The 19,045-nt window shown below is 43.2% G+C and overlaps 1 protein-coding gene across 2 annotated transcripts in view; it reads left to right on the forward strand.

The window, feature by feature from the left end:
• Positions 1 to 15,236, forward strand: part of LOC109894743 (polypeptide N-acetylgalactosaminyltransferase-like 6) — a 247,805-nt gene extending 232,569 nt beyond the window's left edge. For both annotated transcript variants that reach the window (XM_031828395.1, XM_031828397.1), the window contains exons 9-13: positions 2,022 to 2,129; positions 2,389 to 2,610; positions 9,538 to 9,654; positions 12,825 to 12,974; positions 14,300 to 15,236. In XM_031828395.1, the coding sequence (XP_031684255.1) occupies positions 2,022 to 2,129; positions 2,389 to 2,610; positions 9,538 to 9,654; positions 12,825 to 12,974; positions 14,300 to 14,473 (771 nt within the window). In that variant the 3' untranslated portion in view covers positions 14,474 to 15,236. The remainder of the gene's footprint in view (positions 1 to 2,021; positions 2,130 to 2,388; positions 2,611 to 9,537; positions 9,655 to 12,824; positions 12,975 to 14,299) is intronic.
• The last annotated feature ends 3,809 nt before the right edge of the window (positions 15,237 to 19,045 follow it).

The raw sequence follows: 19,045 nt of genomic DNA on the forward strand, positions 1-19,045 counted from the left end.
GTTCCTTGTTCTTCATGATGCTCTCTGCGCCTTTAACGGACCTCTGAGACTATCACAGTGCAGGTGCATTTATACGGAGACTTGATTACACACAGGTGGATTGTATTTATCATCATTAGTCATTTAGGTCAACATTGGATCATTCAGAGATCCTCACTGAACTTCTGGAGAGAGTTTGCTGCACTGAAAGTAAAGGGGCTGAATAATTTTGCACGCCCAATTTTTCAGTTTTTGATTTGTTAAAAAAGTTTGAAATATCCAATAAATGTCGTTCCACTTCATGATTGTGTCCCACTTGTTGTTGATTCTTCACAAAAAAATACAGTTTTATATCTTTATGTTTGAAGCCTGAAATGTGGCAAAAGGTCGCAAAGTTCAAGGGGGCCGAATACTTTCGCATGGCACTGTATATGTTGATTGGCATCTAAATTCTCATAGTATTGCCACGACAACCGGCAACAGTTCGTCTTTCAATCACCCACATGGGTATAACCAATGAGGAGATGGCAGAAATAGGAATGACTTCTATTTTAGCCCTTGGCAACACAGACGCTCGTTGACGCGGATGGATGTCTGACAGTTAACCTACATATGATAGCTGTTAGACTGACAGTCTATTGACACTGGTTGTATCTCACATTGAACAGATATCATCAAAGCATCTCCAGGAATTGTACCTCGTCCTGTGAGTTGTACGCTAAAACAAATTGTTACTCATGAACGCATGGGAATCATTCATAAACCCCTCGTATTCCTGCTGATATGAGAGGTCAGTGAACATCTACACTTGTCCTCTGAGGAGGCCATTTTCTGAAGACTGGAGGAATCTCTCCACATGTCAATAGAGCCTGTAAAGCCAGCTTGACCATTAACCTGAGGCTCCACATGAAAGCACCCTGCCTCGTTGTGATATGGCAGAGCAGGGAAAGGGGTGGAGCGCTCACACACACCACGGGAGAGAGGTGGAGCGCTCACACACACCGCGGGAGAGGGGTGGAGCGCTCACACACACCGCGGGAGAGAGGTGGAGCGCTCACACACACCGCGGGAGAGAGGTGGTGCGCTCACACACACAGCGGGAGAGAGGTGGAGTGCTCACACACACAGCGTCGAGAGAGGAGGAGAAGCGGAGGAGAGGTGAAATGTCCCAGGATCCTTTCCAAACAGTCAGCATGACCACTCTAATTCTAATCAAGCTGCCAAGTTTGAAAGAAGGAGGGGTGAGAGAGGGAGGGAAAGAGGGGAGAGGAATGAGAAAGAATGGCGGGACATGAAGAGATAAAGAGAGGCATGGGGAGGAAGAGAGAGCAAGGGAGAGGATAGCAGACTGAAGGGGTTCAGAGTAGCACTACTGACACCTGCCCTCTTCCTTCCTCTTCTTTCTAGCTCTTCCTTTGATGCAGGAAAAGAGGGGTATCGAGCGAAGTGCTCGGGAAATAGGATTCCTTTCAGTCCCTCCGCTCAAAGAGGCTTATAATGTGGCCCTGCCAAGCAGACAAAGTGGGAATCCACTTCAAGTGTGGACAGAAGGACAATAGGTTGTCTGTATTAGGGTCTTGCTACAAACAGAACACAAACCCATCTACACAACCATTTCAACAACAATATCCTCACTCTGAACTCAGTCGACAATAACTCAGGGCTTTGAAATTGAAAGATACCTGTGATTCCTTTCTGGAACAATAGGAAAAACAAAGTGTGTTTTTTAATTTTCTTTCTTTACTTCAGTGCTGACAACTAGGGTTGCAAAATTCCGGGAACTTTCGATAAATTCTCCGATTTCTCCCGAAATCCCAGAATCAGGAGGGAATAAGCAGGAAATCCAGAATCATCCAACCAGGTATTCTGGAAAATCAGATCATGTATTAAATGTTCCCGAAATTTTGCAACCCTACTTACAACAGACGGTTGGTTGAGTTACAACGGTTTTGCGGCCTTGCTAAGAACACATAGCTAGCAGGCTGACAGGAAGCTTTTGAAGTAATGTACTGAGGTATTGTTTGTGTTCCATCTCCATTCAGGTATGGATGTGTGGGGGCAGTATGTACGACGTACCATGCTCCCGAGTTGGACATATCTACAGGAAATACGTTCCCTACAAAGTGCCGTCCGGAACAAGCCTAGCCAGAGTAAGTTAGACTGACCAGCCAATACACTGCTTCCATCAACTGGTTATGGCTAACATGCGGCCATTTTGACTGGTTGTCTATTAATTAATTGGCTCATGGCTGATAGTCAAACTGAGGATGTAGGTCCAGCCATCTATCTGATTTAAAATGAGGTCTGACTAACTCTGCACACTGTGACCTGTGCTGTGATAAGCTAAACTCACAGACAGTCCATCGCCTTACCCCATCTCTCCCTCCCTGTCTCTCTCCCTTATCTCAGAACCTGAAGAGGGTGGCTGAGACATGGATGGATGAGTACACAGAGTTCATCTACCAGCGTCGTCCAGAGTACCGCCACCTGTCCACTGGGGACCTGACGGCCCAGAAGGAGCTGAGAAGACACCTCAAGTGTAAAGACTTCAAATGGTACATGAACGCTGTGGCCTGGGACCTGGCCAAGTACTACCCCGCTGTGGAGCCGCTGCCTGCCGCCTGGGGAGAGGTAGGAAGTTAGGAATACACACAGAACCACCACCACACATACAAGAGCACGTACGCACACAGACAGAGCTAACGCACCTACAGAACGAATGAACACACCCGCAAGAGCCGGTACACACACACACGAACAGAAAAGCATACAGCATATAAAAGCATATGTGATTACCTTAGAATCCAAAATTAAAATTAAACGTCAAGTCATGTTTTCGAGGTCACTTACTGAGGCATTGATACAAATAATATGACTTCTCACAATACTTAGGCCTACATAAACCAACTCTCTTACATGCCACCAATAACAGCTAAGTCTGAGCAGTATCCACAGGCTGATTTGGTTTCTTGCGTATTTTTAGCTGGTATTGTAATGAATGAATCTATTTCCAGACACCAATACATCAGCTAAGAGACAGTCCCTGAATGCCTCCACAGGTGTGTCACGGAAGGCTATTATTCCACCAGAGCTGTATCCCAAATGGCACCCTATTCCCTTTATAGTGCATTGCTTTTGACCATGGCCCAAAATAGTGCACTATATAGGGAATAGGGGGCCATTTGGGACTCTTCCATGTTCATTGATTTATGAATGTCTGGTGCTCGCTGAAACGTAATGCGTTTCTCATATGGGACAGGCAGCCAGCAGCCTGCTAATGAAATGTTTTAGAGTAGACAGTGTCACAAAACGGACACAGCTGGACTGTCTGCTTCTCTACCCCCAGAAACCATAAGTAGCAGACTTTACTTTACATTGTTCATAAACATGACATGCAGTTTGCTGCATCGTATTCTGAGGTATATATAATGCCTCTCTGTGTTACCTGTGAAGGGATGGGGCTGGAGATGGCCTTGGCATTTTATTACTATCTCACTCTATCTGTTCTCTGGCACACACACACAATCTCACTCTATCTGCGCTCTGTGAGGATGGGATCTAGCCTCAGGCAATCATACCCATAAATGCAGGAGCTGGAATCAGGTTGCCTGGAATCCACACTCGTATGCGCCGTTCACCATTTACAGTTGAAGTCGGAAGTTTACATGCACCTTATGCATACTCAGTAAAAATTCCCTGTCTTAGGTCATTTAGGATCACCACTTTATTTTAAGAATGTGAAATGTCAGAATTATAGTAGAGATGATGATTTATTTCAGCGTTTATTCCTTTCATCACATTCCCAGTGGGTCAGAAGTTTACATACACTCAATTAGTATTTGGTAGAATTGCCTTAAAATTGTTTAACTTAGGTCAAACGTTTTGGGTAGCCTTCCACAAGCTTCCCACAATAAATTGGGTGAATTCCGGCTGATTTCTCCTGACAGACCTGGTGTAACTGAGTCAGGTTTGTAGGCCTCCTTGCTCGCACTTGCTTTTTTAGTTCTGCCCACAATTTTTCTATGGGATTGAGGTCAGGGCTTTGTGATGGCCACTCCAATACCTTGACTTTGTTGTCCTTAAGTCATTTTGCCACAAGAAATATGCTTGGGGTCGTTGTCCATTTGGAAGACCCATTTGCAACCAAGCTTCAACTTCCTGACTGATGTCTTGAGATGTTGCTTCAATATATCCACATAATTTTCTTTCCTCATGATGCCATCTATTTTGTGAAGTGCACCAGTTCCTCCTGCAGCAAAGCACCCCCACAACATGATGCTGCCACCCCCGTGCTTCACGGTTGGAATGGTGTTTTTTCGCCTTGCAAGCCTCCCCCTTTTCCTCCAAACATAACGATGGTCATAATGGCCCATAATGGCCAAACAGTTCTATTTTTATTTAATCAGACCAGAGGACATTGCTCCAAAAAGTACTATATTTGTCCCCGTGTGCAGTTGCAAACCATAGTCTGGCTTCTTTATGGCAGTTTTGGAGCAGTGGCTTCTTCCTTGCTGAGCGTCCTTTCAGGTTGTGTCGATATAGAACCCGTTTTATTGTGGATATAGATACTTTTGTACCTGTTTCCTCCAGCATCTTCACAGGGTCCTTTGCTGTTGTTCTGGGATTGATTTGCACTTTTACACCAAAGTACGTTCACCTCTCGGAGACAGAACACGTCTCCTTCCTGAGCGGTATGATGTCAAGCAAAGAGGCACTGAGTTTGAAAGTAGGCTGTGAAATACATCCACAGGTACACCTCCAATTGACTCAAATGATGTCAATTAGCCTATCAGAAGCTTCTAAAGCCATGACATCATTTTCTGGAATTTTCCAAGCTGTTTAAAGGCACAGTCAACTTAGTGTATGTAAACTTCTGACCCACTGGAATTGTGGTACAGTGAAATATAAGTGAAATAATCTGTCTGTAAACTATTGTTGGAAAAATGACTTGTGTCATGCACAAAGTAGATGTCCTAACCGACTTGACAAAGCTATAGTTTGTTAACAAGAAATTTGTGGAGTGGTTAAAAAACAAGATTTAATGACTCCAACCTAAGTGTATATAAACTTCCTACTTCAACTGTAAATAGTGGGGATTCCAGGCTAAGAATCAGGTATTCATGGAGATTGTTTCCCAACCAGTTTTTTTCCATAGGGAGGTTTGGTACAGGATTGGTTTTAATCATCACTGATATACATCATTCACTATGATGGAATACATCATTCACTAATTAATTCATCCTATGTGCCGGAAGGAAACCACATCCTCCTCTCAAGCCACTGAAACATTTCAGAAACCTCACGGCGAACATGTTGTACGCTAATATGAAAAATGAAATTAATTTTGCATTACATATAATTGGATTCCTTGCTCTGCCTTCTTTTAGAAAATCTTACTTTCTATGTTTTTCTGACGTCCTGGCCCCGGGTCAGGGTACTAATGATAATAGGTAGAATGGAAGGCCGTCTCAGCGGTGACCCACCTTTCCCACTCTTCACTGTTCACGTCTACAAGGCCATTAGCACAAATTGTACAAGCACACACACACACACACAACACATGTCCCAGCTTATTCCCGTCCCCGCTGATTAACCACCCCTTCCGTATTAGCCAGAGGTGAAAATGGATAGTAAATAATAAGTGAAGCGGTATATCTCTTGATGAGAAAATGTTTGCACAGTAGGTAAATATCTCCTCTTTCCTCCCCCGGGTGAGGATGGTAGTAATTTTATCGTCAGGCTGACAGCTTCATGTGCCATCTCTTCCCTGGCTCTCACCCTGCCTGTCCCCCCGCTGTCACCCCACATGATCTATGGATCTATAAAGAGCTCTCAGTGGGTATTCAAGCCCAGATTGCAAGGGAGGAGAGGGAGAGAGAAGAGAGAGGGGGGAGACCGACAGAGAGAGAGAGAGAGAGAGAGAGAGAGAGAGAGAGAGAGAGAAAGGGATAAGATCAGAGGGACAAAGAGAGAGTGAGATTGTGAGACAGACATAGAGGAGAGAGAGCTCAGATTAAACTTCCTCTACATCTCTGGAAGATGACGATCAGGGGGTCAGCCCCCCCCCCCCCCCCACAACTCCACACCACGGCTCCTTCAATAGGTCTAAATCACTTCAAGTGATGCAATCATCAGGCCTTTTGATTCGGCTCTAACTGTGTCTCCAGATCAGCGCTGGCATGTTGATAGGCATGGCATCGGGGATAAGCACTGTGTTTTGCTCCTGGGCCCATTTCAGACAGATGAGGCTTGGGAAAAGTGGAGAGTGAAGGCCCATTATGCAGTACAATTCGCACACCATTATTGGTCTTTCAGAGCGATCAGCAGTTTACTCCTAATGACCCTGTGGTTAAATGCACTTTGTCGATGCGGGCGGCAGGCTGAGGGAGTTTTGATTATTTTAGGTTTCTGAATTGCAATGCAGGTGGGTATTATTGTGCATTTCCAACTGCACTTCTGGCAAAACTTCTTGCGTTATTACACAATAATGCTGCTCCGCGGGTGCCTGATAGGCACAAAAGTGCCAAGTTTGTTGGCAGCAACAAACTTGCATTTAAAGGACTAAACTCTTAATATTGTTTGACATGTAAAATACTGTAGAACTTTGCAACAATGATTTGTATTATTGGTATGTATCATCCTTTTGGAATAGTGTCCGATTGAATTAGGTCTATCTCAGGGAAACAGTGTTTCCCTGTCTTTTCTCATTGGCTGCATCCAAGAGAATATAAGTCATCTTCTCTCAGAGTCGAACTATGTGTGGGTGACGATGTGACCTTCCAGAGATGGGGCTGCCTGTAGAAAATTGGTCACATCTGACCTGTACCTAATGGATGTTTCTGTTGTTGTTCACTTGTCTTGAATATTTCACTCCTTCATGATGGGAAAAGGGGAGAGCCTCTCTAGTTTAGATGCAGGAGCAACCAAAGAGGCAGAAAGCACTGAGGCCAGAAATTGTCGTGTCTTTGGCTATGCCGGATTAAGTGATATGACATGCTATTCTATAAAATCCTTTCTCTGTAATTAATATTACCTGATTGAGCTAATCATGTAAATGTAATTAACTAGAAAGTCGGGGCACCACGAAATAATATTTATAGAGCTGCTGTCCTCCGAATAAACTCTTAAAGACCTAGTAATATTTTACATCAATAGCAGTCAATATTAATCGTCACCTTATTTCAGTCTCATCTGAAAGTTGTAAATTCTTGGTTATCTTCACGAACCCTGGCTAACAAGTTGAATCAGCAATACAAAATTGGGTTTAATTACGGAACAGATATGACAGCTGGTTACCCAAAGGAAAGGGGGCTGGGTTTGAGTGAAAGAGCAGGAACACTGGAGAACAAAGGGAGAAGCGATGTCTCTATCGGGCCGTAGGCAGCTACTCTATTGTAAATACAGAATCTTATGCATTTTAAATTACCGCCCATTTGGAAAAGGAAAATACAATAAATATTTACTCTGAGCTGCACTTCGGTAGGTTGGATGGCCGTGTTGCCCAACAGAGTCCTTTGAAGAATGTCTCTGGTTGTAAATTGGATACGTCGCAGTAACGTCGTTGTGTGGTAGACGGGATACTCTGTCTGTTCTTTCCTAGCCCACGTTTGCAGCTGCTGTTGCTAACTCAACGGCTAGGAGGTATCACTTCTGTAGTGAATAAGAGTTCGCAACCAAAGCTCACGCTGAGGTTGGCTTCGTTCTGTAGTTATTATCTGAACCCTTCTGACATCAGATCGTCATCCTAATGTACCCGGAACCGGAGGTTATATTGTCGTCACGGCTTTATATAGGAAGGAAGAGGAAGGCGTGTTTCATTGGTCATAACCAATGTCTCTTCACGTGGGCAGGCCACTGAGTCGGGCCTAATTCACTCATGAAAACCCAATTCTCACATTTTAGAAGCTAAAATCACATTTCATCCCATCACAAATAATTTCATATTCAAACATTTAAATTGCACAACGATTCCATGTGAATCTGATAACTATAATGTGTAGACTTTCCACTGTATAGTTACTCATCCTATCATTGATGAGAATGTTTCAGATGACAACCGAACTGACATCATATTCATTAAGTACCAACGCATATGTTCAACTGGTTGGGTTACCAAAATATGGTTAATTTCCCCCCACCTTCTGATGTTCCCAGAATCACTATGTTAACCAAGGGATTTTCAATAGTCACATCAGTAGGGTAGAGAGAGGAAAAGAGGGGGAAGAGGTATTTATGACTGTCATGAACCTACCCCCCAGGCCAACGTCATGACAAAATGTGTTGCCATATTGTAGAGAATTTATCTGTCATTCCGTCAGTTTAGTTTTTGTTGCTCCATTTTTCACAGCTCAAGAGTTTTTATCTCAACTCCACAAAAGAAACACAGGTTATCCTGACCCAAATAAAATACGTAATCTGTACTCTGTTATTAGCAAAACATGCACAACATTGAGGAGAGCTGACATTGAGTTACATTTTTATAATCAACATTTTCATAGCCAGCCATAGCGTTGTTGTCAGACATTCTCCACACTAACAGTCAAGCAATCACCATTATTTGCTACAGCCCTAGCTAATGTCTTTGGCCCCATCTAGTGGCGAGCAGGGGTAACAACCCTGTGCAAAACACCTCTGAGTATTCCATCCCTGGTCTCCTTCCTGTCAAATACTGTGACTCACCCACTCTCTCTCTCTCTCTCTCTCTCTCTCTCTCTCTCTACTCACTCTACTCTCTACTCACTCTACTCACTCTACTCTTTCTGTCTACTCACTCTACTCACTCACTCTCTCAACTCACTCTCCCCCTCTCTCCTCCTTTGGCCTCTCTCTCTCTCTCAACTCACTCTCCCCCTCTCCTCCTTTGGCCTCTCTCCTCTCCTCTGCCCTCACCTTTGTCTCTCTTCTGAATGTGTTAGTGAGGGCCACAGAGACTGACAGAGACCAGGCTACTTTAGATGCAGTGCATCTGGATTAATGCATTATTGAGCCATACTGTGACACGAGCCAAGCTCACCTGAATGCTATAGAGAGAATTAGGCAAATGACACAGTGTTTGAGAGCCGAGTAACTCTGAAACTTTTAAAGTTTTCACAGTAGGGGGGCGCCTATTAACTCTGGTTTAGAGGGAGGAAGATGCTCCAGGAATGAATGAGCTTATCTCTTACAGTCACTGGTGAGAGTAGATCTTGTCAGCAAACTGTGAGAGCTTTGATACCATGTCAGATCATACGCTGTTACTTAAAACCACATACTGTGTATAGATAGTTGGCTGCTTGTACTAAGTTACTGTGTACAGTGTGTTTGGAAGGTTGCCATGGATTCCACTCACTATACACTGGAGTCCATCAGAGCGTTGAGCATTAGAGAGAAGCCGGAGTATCTCACCCTGTGGTCTCTATATTTATAGATGTATATTGCATGGTGTGTGTGTGTGTGCGTGTGCGTGTGCGTGTGCGCGCGTGCAAGTCTTCACCGAGGCCTCCATTTCGCTGTTTTTGGGAGGCTTCAAAGTGTGTGTGTGTTTGGTTTTAACTGAGCCCTCTCTTTGTGTCCTTGTAGATTCGTAACGCTGCATCAGGTCTGTGTATAGACTCCAAGCACGGCCCCACAGGGACAGAGCTGAGACTGGACGCCTGTCTGAAGGAGGGGGCTGAACGCACCTGGGCACACGAACAGGTAGGTACAACCGGAGCCATGTACTGTATAGTAGGGTGTATTCTATACTATATTGTACTGTATAGTAGGGTATAATCTATATTATATTATACTTTACAGTAGGGTGTATTCTATACCATATTATACTGTATAGTAGGGTGTAGTCTATATTATATTATACTAGTAGGGTGTAGTCTATACTATATTATACTGTATGGTAGAGTGTAGTCAAATACTATATTATACTGTATAGTAGGGTGTAGTCTATACTATATTATACTGTATAGTAGGGTGTAGTCAAATACTATATTATACTGTATAGTAGGGTGTAGTCTATACTATATTATACTGCATAGTAGGGTATAGGTTTAGTCTATACCATATTATACTGTATAGCGTGGTGTAGTCTATACTATATTATACTGTATAGTAGGGTGTAGTCTATACTATATTAAACTGTGTGGTACAGTGTAGTCTATACTATATTATAGTGTAAAGTAGGGTGTAGTCTATACTATATTATACTGTATAGTAAGGAGTAGACTATACCATATAATACTGTATAGTAAGGTGTAGTCTATATTATACTGTATAGTAGTGTTTAGTCTATACTATACTGTATGGTACAGTGTCGTCTATACTATATTATACTGTATAACGGGGTATTGTCTATACTATTAGCACATCACCGGCTCGGGGCGGCAGGGTAGCCTAGTGGTTAGAGTTGACAAGGTACAAATCTGTCATTCTGCCCTTGAACAGGCAGTTTAACCCACTGTTCCTAGGCCGTCATTGAAAATAAGAATTTGTTCTTAACTGACTTGCCTAGTTAAATAAAGGTAAAATAAAAAATCATTCAGTCAGTCAGTCAGTATTAGTCAGGAATGGCCCCTCCATGAGTCCGGCCTGTTAATCAGTCAGTCAGTCAGTCAGTATTAGTCAGGAATGACCCCTCCATGAGTCCGGCCTGTTAATCAGTCAGTCAGTCAGTCAGTCAGTATTAGTCAGGAATGACTCCTCCATGAGTCCGGCCTGTTAATCAGTCAGTCAGTCAGGAGTGACCCCTCCATGAGTCCGGCCTGTTAATCAATCAGTCAGTCAGTCAGTCAGTATTAGTCAGGAATGACTCCTCCATGAGTCCGGCCTGTTAATCAGTCAGTCAGTCAGGAGTGACCCCTCCATGAGTCCGGCCTGTTAATCAGTCAGTCAGTCAGGAGTGACCCCTCCATGAGTCCGGCCTGTTAATCAATCAGTCAGTATTAGTCAGGAATGACTCCTCCACAAGTCCGGCCTGTTAATCAGTCAGTCAGGAGTGACCCCTCCATGAGTCCGGCCTGTCAATCAGTCAGTCATTCAGTATTAGTCAGGAATGACCCCTCCATGAGTCCGGCCTGTTAATCAGTCAGTCAGTCAGGAGTGACCTCTCCATGAGTCCGGCCTGTTAATCAGTCAGTCAGTCAGTCAGTATTAGTCAGGAATGACCCCTCCATGAGTCCGGCCTGTTAATCAGTCAGTCAGTCAGGAGTGACCTCTCCATGAGTCCGGCCTGTTAATCAGTCAGTCAGTCAGGAGTGACCCCTCCATGAGTCCGGCCTGTTAATCAATCAGTCAGTCAGTCAGTATTAGTCAGGAATGACTCCTCCATAAGTCCGGCCTGTTAATCAGTCAGTCAGTCAGGAGTGACCCCTCCATGAGTCCGGCCTGTCAGTCAGTCAGTCAGTCAGTATTAGTCAGGAATGACCCCTCCATGAGTCCGGCCTGTTAATCAGTCAGTCAGTCAGGAGTGACCTCTCCATGAGTCCGGCCTGTTAATCAGTCAGTCAGTCAGGAGTGACCCCTCCATGAGTCCGGCCTGTTAATCAATCAGTCAGTCAGTCAGTATTAGTCAGGAATGGCCCCTCCATGAGTCCGGCCTGTTAATCAGTCAGTCAGTCAGTCAGTATTAGTCAGGAATGACTCCTCCATAAGTCCGGCCTGTTAATCAGTCAGTCAGTCAGGAGTGACCCCTCCATGAGTCCGGCCTGTCAGTCAGTCAGTCAGTCAGTATTAGTCAGGAATGACCCCTCCATGAGTCCGGCCTGTTAATCAGTCAGTCAGTCAGGAGTGACCTCTCCATGAGTCCGGCCTGTTAATCAGTCAGTCAGTCAGGAGTGACCCCTCCATGAGTCCGGCCTGTTAATCAATCAGTCAGTCAGTCAGTATTAGTCAGGAATGGCCCCTCCATGAGTCCGGCCTGTTAATCAGTCAGTCAGTCAGTCAGTATTAGTCAGGAATGACTCCTCCATGAGTCCGGCCTGTTAATCAGTCAGTCAGGAGTGACCCCTCCATGAGTCCGGCCTGTCAGTCAGTCAGTCAGTCAGTATTAGTCAGGAATGGCCCCTCCATGAGTCTGGCCTGTTAATCAGTCAGTCAGTCAGTCAGTCAAGAGTGACCCCTCCATGAGTCCGGCCTGTTAATCAGTCAGTATCAGTCAGGAGTGACCCCTCCATGAGTCCGGCCTGTCAAATCAGTCAGTCATATTGCCCCTTGCAAGAAATACCTTTTTGGGAAGGTACCCTGCAAATCCTTTGATTAAAGATGATAATTTCAATCGTTTGATTAAAGATTAGTCGCAACATGTGCTGTCTGCAAAACAGCCATCACAACACTTAGTCTCGCAAAAGAACCATAACATATGAAATACACAGAACTACACTAAAAGGAAAATTTCACCCAAAAATGATATTTTGGTATTTGTTTCATTAGTCCATTGTTGATATAGTCCCAAAATGGTTTTGCCTGTCAGCAATCAAGATATACAACTTTCAAAATACAGCAATACAGCTGGTATGATGCATTTATTATCATTTTGAAAGTTATATTTGTTGAAAACTTGATTGCTGAAGTATATATATACTAGTAGTATATCAACAATAGACTAATAGACTAATAGACTAATGAAATAAATACCAAAAGATCATGTTTGGGTGGCATTTTTCTTTAATACAAAACAAGTTTAGGGTACTGTAGCCGGCGATTGCTTCATATGCAACTAATGTTCCTGCTGTTTACTGTTAAATCTGAACAGATCATCACCGCATTCTTGTCCTCATGTTCATCCGCCTCTAAAATGACATTTAGGGTAGTCATACTGTGAATCTCATAACGGAACTTGGATACCATGTTGTGCCTGTGTACTTGTTTGTACTCAGATATTTACATTTGGCTGGAGAGAGGACATCAGGCCAGGGGATCCTCTCCACACCAGGAAGTTCTGCTTTGACTCCATCTCCCAGAGTTCCCCTGTCACACTGTACGACTGCCACGGCATGAAGGGCAACCAGCACTGGAGCTATAGGAAGGTAACTTTATACAGAATTAAATAGAACACGATTATATTGTATCTGTATGGCACTTACTTTACTTTTGTTTTGGCTTTATATTCCATGTGGAACGTAAATTATCAATAAATAATCAATCGTCAACAGAAAGCCTGGTAACTTACCGTATGATTACTGTTATAACACCACATCAAACACCTCATCATTCAAATGACCACCACAGCCACAGGACGGTACACAATATCAAAGTCATCAGATAGAAAATATGTACACTGCGTTTTACTGCTGTGTTCCAGGTCGAGGAAAGTAATAGGGGACTTATTTTATCGTCGCACCACTCCTATTTCTTCCACATCCTTTATGGAGGAGAGGAGATCGTTTACTCAGCGCAAAATCAGAGTGCCATTACAGTCCCACCTCTCTTAAGGTTCTGCCTAGAATGACTCGATGAGGTTCAGAGGTGCACAGATGCTAGCGCGAGTCCCAGATCTGTTTGTCACCTCCGTTACTGTGGCAAGACAACACAGTCAGGTCTTGAACTCAGGCTACACAGATGCAATAGCCGCTTATTAAAGGGCTGAGGTGGTCTTGAGGCTGTGTGAACACGGTAAAATCAGGAAGGCAGACACATGATACCAGAACAAAATGACTGCCAAGTACCTCTGAGGTGTTCTCCACCTCCTCATCTTTCTCCACAACTTTATCCCTCCCCAGAGAATCCTTTTTCAGTTTGAATCCATCACTGGCTATATTTAAGAGTTTGCGATCACCATAGATAATCTTTTATTGGAAGCCAGGAACGTATTTGTATTTTGTGTTGTCAGTTTTCAACGATTCGTACTTCATTCAATTCCTCTTTCTTTTGCAGCTGAATTTGTTACTTTTCCCTTTCTGTCACGCGAGGGAGGATGAGCCCAAAGAATAGACATTCAGAAAAGTAATGTAACGGTCCGTTGGAACTCGGGGTTTAAAAACTCTTGTGTGTTGAACTCATATTTCTCAGCCTAGTTTAACTCCCAAATTCAGACCCCTCTCTCCGTGAAATGAAGTAAACTCAGATTAGAATGGAGGGAGGAAAAAACGTGTTGCAGTCAGTTGCTCTGCTCCCCGTCTGTAATCTGTTTGAAGGGAGTGGGAGATGAGAGAGCAGGATTAAACAGCAGCCTGCCTACCGGAGACAGGCTTACCTGTCTCTACTTTATTTAAATAATTTATCTCAATCCTTCTTTTCCTTCCTTTCTTCTCTTTCTCTGCCTCCTGCTCTCTCTCTCTCTCTCTCTACCTCATGCTGTTTCTTTCGCTCTCTGTGTCTCTCTCTCTCTCTCTCTCTGGGCCAACACATACAGGATAAATTGCTGTACCACCTGGTGAGCAGCGGTTGCATGGACTGCAGTCCCGGTGATAAGAGGATTTTCATGAATAAATGTGACCCTGGGTCGGAGACACAGCAGTGGCTGTTCCAGAGAGTCAACGCCACCGTCCTGGACAAATTCAACAGCGCTGCGGCTGCTAGCTCCTAGGAACCACGCGCCAACCCCCACAAAAAAACAAAAACAAACGTGTGCATTGTAGCAGCAAGCGGCCAGCCAGTTAGCTAGTGGTCCTGTCTCCCAGACCCCCCAGCTCATCAACGTGGGGGCTACCAAGTGTAAGAGAAGGGGGTGGGGGGGCTGGGGCTACGTTTCTGTTCTGTCTGACGGATCCTCTGCCCGATGGGATCAGATCCAAAATGGAGGATAAAGACTCCTTCCTGGCTGAAAGAGATTCTGGGATTCTGCCTGGTTCTGCCCAATGGGCTGATGGGACGTTCAAGGTCGCCGATCCTCAGAAAACCAACCAGACTAGACTAGACCCAAGCTAAGCCGCCACACAGAGGCACCTTGCTGGTCGAGGACACAGAAACCTCCAGAACACTATCCTCTAGGTCCTCTATGGGTCAAAGGTCAAACACAGCAGGTCTAGTAGACTGGATTTGTTTGTATCAGGTTGAAAAAGGAATGTTCCAACTGTCACTCTCTCAAGATTGCATGGTGGATTTGTACTATATCGGAGGCTCGTGAAATTGTTTGCTCAATTTTGTAAGGCTATTTATTTTCCATTATTTTATTAGTATTTATTTTGTGTTAATTTATTTTGTCTTTTTTTTTTAAGAACAATAATTTATTAAGTGTATACTTGAATGGGTTTTTCAGATTTCTGGTCACCGTGATTGTACGATTTGAAGTTGTGAAGTTCAGCCAATGAAAATGATGTAGTAAACATGAATAAAATGTGAAAACAATACATTGTATGGCTGGCGTGTGTGAGCATTTATATGATGACACATCTCACAATGATATTACATGTAGATAGCAGCCAAGAAGGTGCCCATGGACTTATGATTATGCATGTGGGTGCTCATTCAAAAGTGATGATTGTGGACATCCCTACCGGCCAATTGTGCGTCGCCAAACGGACCTCCCAGTCGCGGCCGGTTACGACAGAGCCTGGGCGCGAACCCAGAGTCTCTGATGGCACAGCTGGCGCTGCTGGCGCAGTGCCTTAGACCATACAACTATTATACATGGAACTTTAGATAAACTTCTCCTTAATGCAACCGCTGTGTCAGATTTCAAAACAACTTTAAGGAAAAAGCACACCATGCAATAATCTGAGTACGGCGCTCAGAGCCCAAACCAGCCATACAGATACCCGCCATGTTGTGTAATCAACATTAGTCTGAAATAGCATTATAAATATTCACTTGTGTAATCAACATTAGTCAGAAATAGCATTATAAATATTCACTTTGATGATCTTCAGAAGAATGCACTCCCAGAAATCCCAGGATGTTTTTAACATACATCTTCAATAATGTTCCAACCTAAGAATTCCTTTGTCTGTAGAAAAGCAATGGAACGAGAGCTACCTCTCACGTGAACGAGCGTCATGAGCCTGTTGCACTCTGCCAGACCACTGACTCAAAGAGCCCTTATGAGCCCCTCCTTTACAGTAGAAGCCTCAAATGAGTTTCTAAAGATGGTTGACATCTAGTGGAAGCCTTAGGAAGTGCAACATGACCAATATCCCACTGTATCTTCAATAGGGAATGAGTTGAAAAATGACCAACCTCAGATTTCCCACTTCTGGCTGGATTTTTTTCTCAGGTTTTTGCCTGCCATATGAGTTGTGTTATACTCACAGATATTAGTTTTAGAAACGTCAGAGTGTTTTCTATCCAAATATACTAATAATATGCATATATTAGCAACTGGGACTGAATAGCAGGCTGTTTACTCTGGGCACTTCTGGGCACCTTATTCATCCAAGCTACTCAATACTGCCCCCAGCCATAAGAAGTTAAAAGGCCATACAATTACAATTATGCATAAGGTCACAGCATTTTATACTTCACTGTAGGAAAGGGGTGGAAATGACTGTCATGCTGATATGCTTTAAAAATATATATATATATATATATATATATAATAAGTCCCCACCCCTCAATCAGTAACTTTATTCCCACTCATCTCCAGTTCTATATTCCAACCCTTGATTTCCCTCAGCACATCTCACCTATCTCTGCTGGCCACCCTCTTCGGATTTCTACACGCCATATATCTTTCAACTACGCTGTGATGTTTAACATACAATTTGAATCTATCTTATCGAATAGAATCAACGGATTGTGAGAGTATTAATATATTATCGAGTGACGGACTGAACAGGTCTCTCCAAATGTCCCAGCAAGGGTTCATTTACATTTTAGGGTGTTGCTAAAAATGTGGGGCTCAAAACAGGTGGGGCCTAGCCCCCCCCCAGCCCTAAATGACAGGTCACCACTGGATATGACTAATGAGTTCATCTAATTATACAATTTTTATATGCTTTATAGTTTGCTTCCATGACTGGTATCACATTCATCTCCAGTGATCAGAAGGAAAAATCTTATACAACAATTGCTATTATTATTTACAATCCCCTTCTCCATGCAGATTACTAATTTACCTCGCTATTATCAATAGCTCCTATCAATTTATAATAGGGGAATGGTGTTTTTAAATCTGCATCAGTTACCTGATGTGGAATAGAGTTCAATGTAGTAATGGCTCAATGTAGTACTGTGCGCCTCCCATAGTCTGTTCTGGACTTGGGGATTGTGAAGAGACCTCTGGTGGCATGTCTTGTGGGGTATTGCATGAGTGTCTGAGCTGTGTGCTAGTTGTTTAAACAGACAGCTCGGTGCATTCAGTTTGTTAACACTTCTTACAAAAACAAGTAGTGAAAAAGTCAATCTCTCCTCCAATTTGAGCCATGAGAGATCTCTCTCAGTGTACATTTAAGGGCCAGCCGTGCTGCCATGTTCTGAAGCAATTGTAATATTCCTAAGTCGCTCTTTGTTACACCCGACCACACAACTGAACAGTAGTCCAGATGAGACAAAACTAGGGCCTGTAGGACCTGCCTTGTTGATAGTGTTGCAGAGCAGCGCTTTATTATGGACAGACTCCCCCCACCCCAGCTTAGCTACTGTTATATCAGCATGTTTTGACCATGCCATTTTACAATCCAGGGTTACTCCACGCAGTTTAGTCACCTCAACTTACTCAATTTCCACATTTTTCATTACAAGAATTAGTTGAGGTATAAGGTTTAGTGAATGATTTGTCCCCAATACAATGATTTTACTTTTTGAAATATTTAGGACTAACTCATTCCGTGCCACCCTTTCTGAAACAAACTAACTGTAGCTTACTTGCATAGTGTTGAGTCATTCACATACATAGACACACTGGATTTACTCCAAGCCAGTGGCATGGCGTTAGTAAATATTGCCCTGGGGAATTCTGGATTCTACCTGGATTATGGTGGAGAGGCTTCCATTAAAGAACACCCTCTGTGGTCTGTTAGACAGGTAACTCTTTATCCACTACATCGCGGGGGGGGGGGTGTAAAGCCATAACACATACGTTTTGCCAGTAGCAGACTATGATTGGTAATGTCAAAAGCCCCACTGACGTCTAACAAAACAGCCCCCACGGTCTTTTTATCATCAATTTCTCTCAGTTCAGTCATATGTGTAAGTGCTGTGCTTGTTTAATGTCCTTCCCTATAAGCACGATGAAAGTTTATCAATTTGTTTACTGTAAAATAGCATTGTATCTGGTCAAACACAATTTTTTCAAAAAGTTTACTAAGGGTTGGTAACAGGCTGATTGGTTGTCTATTTGAGCCAGTAAAGGGGGCTTTACTATTCTTAGGTAGCGGAATGACTTTAGCTTCCCTCCAAGCCTGGGGACACACACTTTCTAGTAGGCTTCAATTTAAGATATGGCAAATAGGAATGGCAATATTGTCCGCTTTTATCCTCAATAATTTTCCATCCAAGTTGTCAGACCTCGGTGGCTTGTCATTGTTGATAGACAACAATACTATTTTCACCTTTTCCATAAAGGTGAAAAACAAATTACAATCCTTGTCTTTCATAATTTGGTCAATTATACTTGGATGTGTAGTGTCGGCATTTGTTGCTGGCATGTCATGCCTATGTTTTCTAATCTTGCCAATGACAAAATCATTAAAGTAGTTGGCAATATCAGTGGGTTTTGTGATGAATGAGCCATCTGATTCAATGAATGATGGAGCTGAGTTTGCCTTTTTGCCCAAAATTTCATTTCATGTGCTCCAAAGCTTTTTACTATCATTCTTTATATCATTTATCTTGGTGTCATAGTATAGTTTCTTATTATTTTTAATCAGTTCAGTCTATGATTTCTCAATTTGCAGTACGTTTGCCAATCAGTTGTGCTGTCAGACTTAGTAGGTGACGTCAGGTCAGCATGTGGGAGAAGTGGGAACGCAGAATGAGAGACGAGTTTCCCACTAGTAATTAATTACCAGTTGGCATTCAAGTGTATTTCTCCCAATCGCATGTGGTAAATTCCCAATTCCGACTTGGTTACGAATGCAGCATTAGTTCAAGGTCAGAATACGAGTAAAGAGGAGAATGCATCATATGGAATTAAGTTCCATTTACTCACCTTTAACTTGGGTCTTAATTCCTTTTTTATGAATGTAATCTATTGAAGGTATTCATAATTGTTTTGAATTCA

This window comes from Oncorhynchus kisutch, linkage group LG7 (assembly GCF_002021735.2).
Source record: "Oncorhynchus kisutch isolate 150728-3 linkage group LG7, Okis_V2, whole genome shotgun sequence".
Lineage (NCBI taxonomy): Eukaryota > Metazoa > Chordata > Actinopteri > Salmoniformes > Salmonidae > Oncorhynchus > Oncorhynchus kisutch.